General features: G+C 37.4%; 1 protein-coding gene across 1 annotated transcript; it reads left to right on the top strand.

Annotated features, from left to right (window-relative positions):
- Positions 1-262: 262 nt before the first annotated feature.
- LOC121913358 (transmembrane protein 106B-like) lies at positions 263-10,911 on the top strand. Its single transcript, XM_042436053.1, has 8 exons — positions 263-366; positions 2,123-2,326; positions 2,426-2,489; positions 3,739-3,898; positions 5,528-5,668; positions 5,760-5,809; positions 7,088-7,141; positions 7,250-10,911. The coding sequence occupies exons 2-8, from the start codon at positions 2,131-2,133 to the stop codon at positions 7,386-7,388; spliced, it is 804 nt and encodes a 267-aa protein (XP_042291987.1). The 5' UTR covers positions 263-366; positions 2,123-2,130; the 3' UTR covers positions 7,389-10,911.
- The last annotated feature ends 2,147 nt before the right edge of the window (positions 10,912-13,058 follow it).

Below are 13,058 nucleotides of genomic sequence, written 5' to 3' on the forward strand. Positions count from 1 at the left end.
GTTCGTAAAATTCGTGATGGAAACAATTTATTTTGTCGCTGATTTTGGTTGTATTGGAAATAATTGCGTCTTTATTGTACCTCACTACAATATTTGAAGAAATTACAAAATCAGCGACTCTGTGTTTATAACCAACAGAACAGAAGGTGACTGAACAGTAGCCTATTATCAGACTTAAAACGCTGGCGAATAGAATTATCTACTATTTTCTAGCAGAGTTTACGTGAAACTGTATCAGAGAAAGGTATTGATGAATGAGAAAGCGTTTTTTCCCACGGTTAGGAATGCATCATATCCGCGCATGTGTGTTTGTTAGAGGATAAACAACTGGTAGCAGTAATCTTGTAAATAAACAGTCACATTCAGGTAATTCTCTGTCTTTCTCTATTTAAATCAAGTGATATGTTATTGTAGCTCTTATCGACATACTGTGTTAGATATTAAACTGGCTCGGTAGCTTAGCTGGCATAGTAACGTAACTGTTCACCGCTAACGTTCATTTTGGACAGTTGGTTAGCTGTCAGCTGAAAGCTAGTTAGCTTACACAGGCTAACTGTTTTGTTGTAAAGGGCAGCTTGACAGCTTATTTGTTCATTTTAATTCGCTGTACACTGAAGTTAGCTACATTTACACTGACTCCTCTTCCAATATATTTTTTAAATAACGTTAACTGTGTTACTATTAAACTACTCTCTAACTCACAGTTAGAGAGTAGCCTAAAGGCCTTAATTTAAGGTAGCGGTGCTAACGTTAACTTGCTAAATACTAAATAGCTACTACACCGGAAGAGTGAATGAGGAGTTTTATCAAAGGCTCAAAGCTAAATAAATTTAATCACCGCAGAGCTGCAACAATTAGTCCATTAATCGACTATTAAATTAATCGCCAACTATTTTGTCGTTTTGAGTCATTATTTAAGAATAAAAGTTAAAAAAAAATCCCTGATTCCAGCTTCAATGTCTTAAATGTCAACATTTTCTGTTTTATGTAGTCCTATATGAGATTAAACTAAATGTCTTTGGGTTGTGGAAGTTGGTCGGGACAAAACAAGGAAAACGTTATCTTGGGCTTTGAGAAATAGTGATTATCATTTTTCAAGACTTTCTGACCTTTTATGGACCAAACGACTAATCGATTAATCGAGAAAATAACTGACAGATGAATCAATAATGAAAATAATCGTTAGTTGCATCACTTTTATAGATACTTGCTTATATGTTGCAAACAGACAAACTCGATGTAGAATATTCAGACTTTTCTGAAATACACCTTGAAAAATACAGTGGGAGACACAAAACATAAGAGGGAATGTGTGTAAAATCCCCAAATGGAAATATGAAGTTGGAAATGTTAAGGTAAAAAAGCAGAAGAATTGGGAATAAACAGCACAGATGAAGAATGTAAACAGCTTTAATCAGATTCTCAGAGCAACAAATTCTGTGTTTTGCAGATAAATTGCTTGGAAGGGATATTTCTGTGTAAAAACATAACATTTTTAGGGCTGATAAAGCAGTTTCATCTCATTCTTTAAACAGATTATAGGCACAATATACTTGTATATGCATACAAAGTACTTGATGAATGGAGCGTTGTCCTTATGCAATGTCACTGTTCAATCTGTCATCAATGGAAGAATAATGTCCTTTTTTGCATAGAGGTGTTAATCAAATCTTGATGAGAATTAATACCAATAAACAGATGTTTATTTTAACAAGTTAATTTATGACACACTGGAATTGTTGTTGAAACATCTGGCTGAGGGTGACTAAGCATTGTGTAATTGCCAGCAAGTTGCAGGTGAAAATTGTGGTAGAAATCAATGTTACCAGTGCCCCAAACTACTAAATTGAAAGACTTGTCAGCAGTAGAAGAAGCTGCGTACACAAAGTCTAGTAAATGGTTGTTTAGCCAGTAAGGAGTGCTGGGGGAATCCCCTGCCTGTGCACCTTTACTGTGTTGTTATCATTGACCTGATCAGCACAGTCATTTAGTACTGTTTACTGTTATCACACTGCTTTCCATTGGTCCTTGGCTTAGCCAATCACTGAGTCCACGTATGGAGAGTGTTTTATACCCATCTGACAGTGAGAGTGACAGACTGTTCCTCTGTTGTGTTTTGCAGGTGTGACTATGGGGAAATCCTTTTCCCACCTCACTAAGCAGACAGGCCATGATGAGGGCCAGGACAGTCTGACCTCTCCTCTGGAGGACACGCAGAGTGAAGATGGGAAATGTGGAGATGTCTCCCAGTTTCCCTATGTGGAGTTCACAGGACGGGACAGCGTGACGTGTCCCACATGTCAAGGCACCGGGAGGATCCCCAGAGGTAACACTGCTGTGTACACAGGCTTTAGTTGCACCAGAGACTTAGTTTCAAAATCAGTAGCTGACAGTGACTCATCATTGATTGCTCCCTGTGTTTCAGGACAGGAAAATCAACTTGTGGCATTGATTCCATACAGTGACCAAAGGCTGCGGCCCAGGAGGACGTAAGTTCACTTCTCTTTGTGTGTGTTTCACAACTTTGCATCTCTCATGTATGTGCATGAGCGGGGAAGGTGAAGTAAAGGACCAAGGTTAACTAACACACTCAAAAAATAACGTGCTCATGTATGGAAATTGCACAGTGTGTAGAGCACGCAGTGTGTGCTCATTATCTTCAGATAACCACACAGCTGTGATGAACTGTAGCATCTTAACCAAAACATATGAGAAGTAGGAGAGGACATAATTGATGAAAAATTTCCTAAAAGTATTTGATTTTGACAAAACATGATTCTGCCCCAAAATATGAATAGATAATAATTTTTAACAACCATTTATTATCTTTGATTAGTGGTATAGGACCACACAATGTGGAAGCAAAGACCTTTTGCATTAAGGACATGTTTAACCTGAAATTAGCCCTGCATTAAAAATTGTAGCCCCCTATTCATTTCAATGAGACCAACACACTGGCATTGCAACCCACCTCCGCAAAACTGAGCTTTTTGAAAACTGTGCTGAATTTGTGCAGTTGGGGGCTGTGTATCACCTCCAGTGATCTCTCATTTTGAATATCAGTACAGCCAATCACACAGCACCGCTGTTACAATTAACTTTTACTTATGATTCTGTCAGACAATATCATCATAAACTTAGGATTTGGAATGACTGCTGGGTAACACGTGGCAGTGTTTACCCCATAATAGTACAGGCCTGGCGAGCTGTCACGCCAACAAGAACACCCACCATGCCAAAAATATCTTTTTTTAAGTCCACAAATAACGTCAAATATCCATTCATTCGTCTGGGAGTGTCTCTGTGCAGCGCTGTTCCGAAATGTGATTCAACCTCTGTGTCGTTTGCGTGGGAAACTCTTGGTAGCCTTTTAAGGAACAGGGCAGTGCTTAATGTGTGTGCATAGCAAGTGTGTGGTTGAGCGAGTAGAGCGAGCGGCAGAAAAGTGATAGTGAACGCGAGCAGAGCAGAGGAAAAAGTTAGCAGTTAGTCATCAATCTGACAGTAAACGTACAGTACAGACTACAGTGTGTCAGTTAATAAACGCCGCAGCCTCTCAAGACCAAGAAAAGTCCCGTCTGTTGTTTCCCCCCAATTACATACATTCCCCAGAGTACATGACATACTCTGCACCAAAAATTCTCAATTTTACATATTAGAGTCTGGAAAAAGTGTGCAACTGTGGAATAAGCCTGTGTTTAGTGAGAGAATCATGTGGTTGTCCTGTGTCCTCCTCAGGAAGCTGTACGTAACAGCGTCAGTGGTGGTTTGCCTGCTACTGTCCAGCCTGGCTGTCTTCTTCCTCTTCCCTCGCTCCATCGATGTGACCTATGTCGGGGTGAAGTCCGTTTTTGTCAGCTACGACCTTGACAAGCGCAGTGTCTATCTGAACATCACGGTGAGCCTCAGGTCCCTGGTCTGAAACTACTACAAGCCTTCAAGTCCCGTTAATGGTCAAAAACAGGAGAAGGCAACAATACAAGGGGTATATGTAATGTTCTTGTACAACAAAAAGAATTTGAATTTATTAAATAACATTAACACGTCATTTACATTCATGTGTAAATACAAATACATGAAAATGATCCCATATCAATATTTTCAACCTCTTCAGCGATAGCGCATCAAAGTCAGCATCCCTCTGTAGTGTCAGTTTTTTAAAAACTCTCCCTGCTCAAGAGCTTTAGAACAATTGTGGCTCTGCTGTCCCCTTGTGGATGAATGCTTAACAACCTCAGTAATGTCCAGGGAAAAGTGTAAGAATTTGGTTTGTCACCTGATGAACCATGCACCATTGAACCCAGTCCGCTTGCTGATTTGTATTGACAGTAAGTGGCTTTAACTCTGCAGACTGACCTGATAAGTAATCCATATCATGCGCACTACTTGCTGGGGTTTTTTTTCTGGCATGTGTTTTTCTCATTTCACTACAGTTTGAACAATTAAAACATACTGAATATGGCAACGTCTTTACTCTACAACAGTTACAAGGTCTTTAAAGTAAGATCTCAATTGGCTGGGAAATTGACTGAAAGTTTACAGAAGGCACCTGAAAGTAGAGCAACAAATCACATCCAACCCAAAGTAACAACCGATCAGTCCAGGCTGCGTCCTTTTGCATGGGTTCAGTAATAACAGAAGAGGTGAAGTGATATAGTTGTGAGTCTCTGATAGAGAAAACAGCTCAAATATTGGAGAAATGAAACTGGGGTGTGGCTGTAGATGAGAAAGATCTGATAATACAGAAAAGAGAAAGCGTGTCAGTTGTGCGGGCACATGTTGCCATTAGTAAACAAACAGCATACAGAACAAAACCAAGTCTCAACCAAGAGGAAACAATCCCAGAGCTACTAGCATCGCTAAAAACATGATTCTGTCCCAAAATATGAATAGATAATAATTTTTAACAACCATTTATTATCTTTGATTAGTGGTATAGGACCACACAATGTGGAAGCAAAGACCTTTTGCATTAAGGACATGTTTAACCTGAAGTTAGCCCTGCATTCAAAATTGTAGCCCCCTATTCATTTCAATGAGACCAACACACTGGCTTTGCAACCCACCTCCGCAAAACTGAGCTTTTTGAAAACTGGGGTGTGGCTGTAGATGAGAAAGATCTGATAATACAGAAAAAGAGAAAGCGTGTCAGTTGTGTGGGCACACGTTGCCATTAGTAAACAAACAGCATACAGAACAAAACCAAGTGTCAACCAAGATGAAACAATCCCAGAGCTACTAGCATAGCAAAAAACTGTTCACCTACTGGCTGCAGTAGAGGAGCAAAACTACAAATGTATGTAGCTGATTACAGGATTTTGTCTAGTTAAAAAAAATTAAAAAAAAAAAAAAAAATTAGCAACTATATCAGAATGTGGTTCCCATGGTATCCACACTGTCTAGTAAAAAGTATTTGGAGTTGAACACTGTTTTTGTGTTGTTTGTATTATGAATAAAGGAAACATGGCCACTGCTAGAAATTATACAATGATACTGGTTAACTCTTCCAATGCTGGTTCTTCCTCAGAACACTCTCAACATAACCAACAACAACTACTACTCAGTGGAGGTGGCCAACATCACAGCTCAGGTGCAGTTCGCCAAGACGGTGATTGGTAAATCTCGCATCAGTAACACCACTGCCATCAGTCCTCTGGACATGAAACAGGTACAGCTCAGTGTCTGTTCACCAGTTAACCATTCCTCTGTGTGCGGGTACAACTCTGACTCTCCATTGTTGTCTCCATCTCTATCTCCAGATCGATTATATGGTCCCCACCATCATAGCAGAGGAGATGAGCTACATGTAGTAAGTATTGTGTATACTGATGCAGAGCATGGATTAATCCAGATATACATGTCTGTCCAAGGTTTCATCACGTTGAGCTGTTTACCTGAACCTCTTCACTACACTTGTTTGACCTTTGACCTCAGGCCAATGCAGGGTATGGTTTGAAGTAGAGCAACAAGCAGCAAGTAATCATGAATCTGTTGAAGCTTTGTCTTCTTACTGTGTATCCAGAGTGGGAAAAACAGGTGTAATCAATAACATTAATTAAGGTGTTGAGTGCTCTGATATTGTGCATGCAGCCTCATTGGAATGTCTTATTAGCACACTTCATGAAACAAGAGTTATTATTGATTTCACCTGTTCATGTGAATAATGTTAAAAGAATGTCTTCTCAATGACCTTTAAAATAATGGAGTCTGGATCCGAAGTATCGAAGTTTAAGTCGAATTTATTTTCTTGTACAAGAAGGAGCGTTTCACAGTGCAACACACAAACAGGGTTACAGAGAAAAAGGCTCGTCTCAGAATATTCACAATAGGTTTATATACCTTACAAATGAGCGTCTCATACTTCTTCTAATGTTTACAGACATGCTCCATAAATAACGTCATGACATTTTCTCAGTTCTCTAATTGGTTGGCCAGCTGTAGGTCCCTAAATGGAGATGACACACTTCTGACCTGTCTCTAACTTTTATTTCCTCCTGACTTCCTCTAATGCATGTACTGGTCTCCCGTCGTTAATCTTAGCTGCTACGTTTGCTGTTTCAGCAACTTTGCAGAGCAAAACAGGAACATTCATCATGAAATGCAAAAACAAGAGCACGCATATAGTAAGGTTTTAAGACATCTAATCACAGTATAATTCTAATTTTTCAAAATTCAAATAAAGCCTATAAATCCCTGTCAATTATTTCCAGGTGTCTGATTTGTGATCATTTTACCAAAGACATCATATATCATATAAATAAGACCTTTGAAGGACTTGAAGCAACACAATTTTTCACAAATTTTCCAGTTGATGAGTGAGCTAAAAATAGTTTGAGCAATCTGACAGCATGAAACGTGGAATAACTTTACGACTGTACAGTTTTATACACTTGCAGTACCTTTGTCTGTATGGCCCAGTATGCTGTACTGTGTATGTTTTTATGTCATCTGCTATAATCTTTACTTTGAACCCACACACGTCAGTCAGTCAGAGTTACCAGGTTAAGAACATTACATAAGAACATTATGCTTGAAAACATTAATTGATCCACATTACACATTTACCAACACTTGTTTTATTTTATAGTGACTACTGCACTCTGCAAACCATCAAGGTTCACAACATTGTCGTCATGATGCAGTAAGTAATGTTGTTCTTTTCATTTATTCAAATCTTCTCAACATTTAAGCTTGCTATGTGTGTTCTGTGTATTTGTGGCCTCACCACGTCCCTTTCCAAACCCTGCAGAGTGACTGTCACCACAACATACTTTGGCCATGCAGAGCAGGTGTCTCAGGAGATGTACCAGTATGTAGACTGTGGAGGGAACACCACTTCTATCAGAGGGATGACCAAGCCATTCAGCCTCTCACATCCTGCTGAGTAAACACATCACTGTCCAATCCAGAAGTTAGCCTTAGGTGGTTCACTGTTTCCCCCTTCCCCTCCACCTGCTGTGTCCAACTAACTGCTGTTGTCACAATACCATGATGTTCACTTCAATACCAGTACTAGAAGAAATCCACACCAAGATAAGAAAATTCATCTAATGAAAGCGCATTGCATTCAGCAAAGAAAAAACATGGTGATTTTTATCTCATAATTATTTTTCATATGATAATTTTGAGATGCTAGACAATGATTACTCTTGATCACAAGATCTGTATTTTGCAATTACAAGAAAACAATTTAATCCTTAGCTCAATTAAATACTATTTCATAATAATGAGATCCTTGTCTCGTAATTACATGAAAATGGTTTCATAATTAAAAAAAATACAAAGCTTGTCATTATAAGAAAGCTTTCATGGGTCTCATAATTACAAGAAACTATTTCATAAACACAAGACCGGTATTTCGCAATTACAAAACAATTTCATAATTATGAGAAGATACGTGTCTCATAACTAAAAGATACCAATTTTTTAATTTGAGTATGCTTCCTTTAAATTCTAAGATCTTTTCTTGTAACTACAAGATATGGATCTCAGTGCTAAAGTGATACCTCAGTTTTGATTGATTTGCTTGATTGTATTTGGTTGGTCCTCAAAAAAGACTGAGGTTTGATACCCAGCCCTTATTTCAGAATAAGAAATGGTGGTCCTAACTGTAATATTATGGGTAAGCCTCCTATTATTGATATCTCGAGATGACCTTCCAATTTAAATCTTTATCTCTGAGTAATGGGCTTAAAAAGTACATCTTTAGCATTATATCTCAACATTTCAGTTATGATCCATTTTTACATATGATCCTTTTTATTCTTGTTATGATAACGAGAATAAAAAGTTATTACAACTGCTCACATGATGAAAGTATCATTTATATAGTTTAGTATTGGATTGGATATTTTTTAACAGTGTTGAAGTGGCATCATATTTTTTGTAACAACAATGTGATAACACTGCAGAGAATAGATTCCATTCTTATGTTTTTGTTACAAACCATGATCTATGATTTATAATTTGGCAGTTGTGATCCTAAGCAAGAGGAGGGATTAAAAGGGGTTTCTTAGAATAATAAATGTAGATTTGAAAACTTGATAATGGTAATATATTACCTACCAAACCATAATGCACTTTATAAGTCTATTTAAAATACACATTTTATTAACAGTCCCAAGTTCTTAAAAGCCTATTCCTCCACCACAGTGTGTTGGGCAAAAAGTGGTGTTGTTCATTGATTCGAGTATTCAGATACTGCTATCTGAAACTGGGAGAAGCTGAAGTTGTTCATAGTGTTCCTCTGACTGCACTGTCTGCTTTGAATTAGTACAATCTGTGTACTTTCCTTCTTAAGTATTTGATTGTCGGTTGCTCGCTATTATAGTTTATACACTGCTATTCTTATTTACCTCTATCTTATTATAAAATGAAGGCACTCATGTTGCATTCCATTTTAAAGGTTGAAGTGGAAAATTCTAACCTCCTTGTGTTCCAGTGGTCTAGCTAGTGAGAGACGAACATTTTGAGAAATATGCTTTTTACCCCAACTCTAATCCTTCCTACCCAGAGTTGAGAATTTCTAATGTAATGTTTACTGTTGAAAGACTTGAGGCGTGGTCACACCAGCATTTAAATCAGATATTTCCACATGAAATAAAGTCATGCCATGGCAATCACCGCAATCAGGAGATCTGCGAGCAAAGGCCAAGTAAATAAAAAAACACAAATTTTCACCATCAGCCAATAGCAAACCACAATAGCAAGCTGACTTTGGGAGAGCTGGAAAGTCCAAAATGGAGTGAACTATCTTAGTTTATTGTGCGGTTAATAACTAAGCAAGCTAGCTGTTAGAGCTAGTGTGGCTGGCTAGCCTTGCGAGCTTCTAGCACCACCTTTTTTATGAGGATATATAGTTGAAGTTCACTTTGTGGTTGAACAGTCAAACAGCTAGTTTAGTTAGCCAGCAAGTTGCTCAGGAAGTAGATCCTATGCAATTAGCTACAATAGCTAATCTGGGGGGCTAATTCCTGTGTTTACTTTTGGTTTGACAAAGAGACTAAGAGCATTTGAAATGACTTATGGAAAATTGTTGTTTATTAGGAAAACCCTAGAAAGCTTGAGCTGCTAGCCCTGATACAGATTTTTATCTCTTATTTCCCAAAACTTAATAACGACAGTGGCGAGTGCAAAATTAACCATATGATGTGTTACAGGGCAACACTTTATGGTATCACTGCTGCTCGGGCTGTGGAAAGAGCATGTAAGCACCACTTACACAAGGAGGATTATTAGACTGGATACAGTTACTCTTTGATGAGCAGGGTTTATCACTTTAGAGGGGAGCTAGGCTAGCATTTTCCCCTTACTTCCAGTCTTTGTGTTAAGCTAGGCTATAAATGTCCCCGACCTATCTCTGCACTGGACACTCCATGATGAGACTGACATCTTCTCATCTGTATCTGGGTGAGGTGTAATACCCTAAATGTTGCACTAACTATTATTTTCATTGTAAATTAATCTGTCTTTTGTTTTGTTATTAATCCTCTATGTCTGAACTGTTGGGTTGCTTGTTTTGTTGTCTGACCAACAGTCCAAAACCCAAGAACATTCAACTTGCAATCATATAAGAGACAAACAGCAAATCCTCACAATTGAGAACCATGAATCAGCAACTGCAACATCTTGAAATCAAAGTTCATTCTATTTCTTTTGTATTCTACATGCTAGAAATAATGCATACATGACAGAACATCAGAACATCAAATCACTGACAGCTTAGGGTTGGTAAATAATGTAATTAAAACTGTAATTTCCAACTTTCTGACATTTCCTGAATGCATTGTTTCTGTTACATTTTGGGGCATCCTGTGATTTTATGGCCATGAATGACTTTACATGTTAATTTCTACATTACGCATACTAATCACTACCACATTCTTCTACCTGTGTTGGTGTCCTCCAAAGGAATGATGTTCCCATTTTTATACCTTACAAAAAAAGATAAATAGTAATGCATTTCAACTAATTTATTTTGATTGATGAAATTCTAAAATGGTGTATATTTTCTCATCTTTGATAGAAAATCACCCCTTTGTGTATTAAACTAAATTATTTTGAATTTGGAAAAACATCTTTCATATCTAGAACTTTGTATGATTTCTGTCAACATAGAACCATTATCTATTTTTCATCCTGTAAATACTTTAAAACCTTGTCTATAATGTTATCATACAAACTTTTGGTTGGAAAGGTAGACCACAGCTCTAACATTTGTACTGAGTGGAATTAAAAGAAAAGCACACTTATGTTTTTTTTTTTTTAATCCTAACATGCATTAACAATCTTTATTAACATTTGGAAAAGTTATTTTAGACTCCTACCTCTTCTGTCATTTTAAACACTTTGTTGGTCATTATTCATAGTGAGTATTTTTTGTGGGAGCATGAATAAAGTTTTAAAACACAAGTATTTTTTTTTGGAGTGTTTTTTACATTAGAGTGACCATTACCCCAGAGTGTAAGTATGGTAAATTCTCTACTAAAAACGGGTATTTAAAGAAAGGTCCAGTCTCAGCATAAGCAAATGAATGCTACTAGTCACTAATAAAGGCTGGGTAAAAAAAAAACATTGAAGAGGGGTGGAATTACCTGTGATTTAATAGCTCTTGTGGTAAGTGAGGGATAATACCCGACGAGTTGTCTGTTATCAGGAATTAATGACCTCCATGGAGTCCATCAATTCCTGATTATGGACACCTCAAAGGGCATTAACTCGCTTCTACCATGGTCACTTGTCAAAGAAAAAGACCATTAATTTAGTTTCCCTGGTAACACCTAAAGGTTTGACTAATACCTGGAACATTCATTACCATCCCATAAAGTTCGTAGGCAGTGGAAACATTTACTACTCCACCAAATAGAAGGAACCTTAGACTTGGCAACAGGAGATGTTTTAAGCTCATAAAACATTTTGGCTCAGCTATGATCCAGAAAGCTAATGATATGCTAACAAGTCAATGACATTGCATATGGTTGACAAACTAAGTATAATTTGGCAGCAAGTTATGTTTAATAACAAGACTAGCTAGTTATCCCGGTGTTAACCCTTGTGCCGTTTCTGCCTTTTCTTCTCAATTTGTCTTTCTTCAGCTGCATCCCAGTCATCGAAGTTTTCATATCCTCCAAATAGGTTAAAAGATATATTGAAGTCAGTCATTGTTGAAATATGTAAGCTTGTTAACGTGTTGCAAAAAATCATAAATGGAGGCTTTTACTGTGTCCCTGTTGCTATGGTTACTCATTTTAGCCAGTGCATTGATTTAGAACGGTGAACAGACGGTTCCATTTGAACTACTTATTAGGTGTCCATTATCAGGAATTAATGGACACCAAGCAGTCAATCAGAATTGAGTATTCACCCAGACTATGGTATAAATTCAGTGTAATGTACATTATCACAGTATTAATTCTATCAGCACATAGATAGTCACCAATCTGCTGCTCTCAAGTTCCATTATAAGCACTTATTCTGATTTCATTCACTGTTTATTTCCAGTTGCTGCTACTTTGCAGTTTTTTTGGAGGGCCGTTAAGTTGAAGGCAATGAAACTCAACATTTAGGCACTGTAGAATTGTAAGGTTCTATCTGCATCCTGAGTGGTTTTGAGTTATTTAGGTTCAAAGTTTTGACATCCTTGCAAAGCTAATATACAGTGCAGTTCTTTTATTTGTCAAGATAACAGACAACCTTAATGTGCTCTCTTATCACATTTTTAAATGGGGTTGTCATGATAAGGTGATTTTCAGATAACTTCTGACTCTGAGAACTCAATTTTTGTTTGAGAGGTTCTATCTGCTGAGGCTTCACAGGAAGTGATGTTTCTGTTAAAAAAAATAAATTAGTCTTACTGTTTTAATACACAAAATCAATGTATGAACTACTGAAGGGAGTTTTGATTTACAATATTTGCTCACATACAACAATTTAGCTGCATGTTTTAACTTAAGACATAACTACATTTGGTTTTCACTGACAGATCTGAACTGATAATACAGTTCATAAAATGTTACCAACAACAAAATTCAAGACAATTAAAAAAAAAACATTTGAAATGTCTCTGCATTCATTTGCTATCTATTGTTCTTCATTTCAGAACCTTTCTTGAGCTCTGAATGTACGTATCTGTCATCACTGTGTCAGCTGCAGGCATCATTGCCAGATGTTGGGAAATGTTAAAGTATCATACCAGAGGCTTCAAATTATCGTATTTTGAGGAAAATTATCGTATGCGAGTCATTACCAAAAACAAGTAGGCGTAAATGTGTAATTTCAGAAAACACGCTTTTATTGAGATGAACGACTTTTTTACACCACCTACAAATCTAGCCATAATGTGTAAGAAAAATAAAGAATTGCTGATGTAGTTATAAGATGCGAGATTGCACTCATGCAAACTCTTGTGAGAAAACGACAGCCATGCTTGTGAGTCATCACAACAGGCATGACTGGCTGGAAAGACATCCCGTGAGAAGAGATGCATAAACACAGATGTAGGATCCATATTTTATGAGATAGCCTAGACTGATTATAACTACTAGGGATGTGCAGAGATC

Source organism: Thunnus maccoyii, chromosome 15, assembly GCF_910596095.1.
Source record: "Thunnus maccoyii chromosome 15, fThuMac1.1, whole genome shotgun sequence".
Lineage (NCBI taxonomy): Eukaryota > Metazoa > Chordata > Actinopteri > Scombriformes > Scombridae > Thunnus > Thunnus maccoyii.

Coding starts and splice junctions, on each gene's coding strand:
- LOC121913358 (XM_042436053.1), top strand. CDS start 2,131: ATGGGGAAATCCTTTTCCCACCTCACTAAGCAGACAGGCCATGATGAG. Junction 5,669..5,759: donor GTCCTCTGGACATGAAACAG/GTACAGCTCAGT, acceptor CTCTATCTCCAG/ATCGATTATATGGTCCCCAC. Junction 5,810..7,087: donor GAGGAGATGAGCTACATGTA/GTAAGTATTGTG, acceptor TTTATTTTATAG/TGACTACTGCACTCTGCAAA.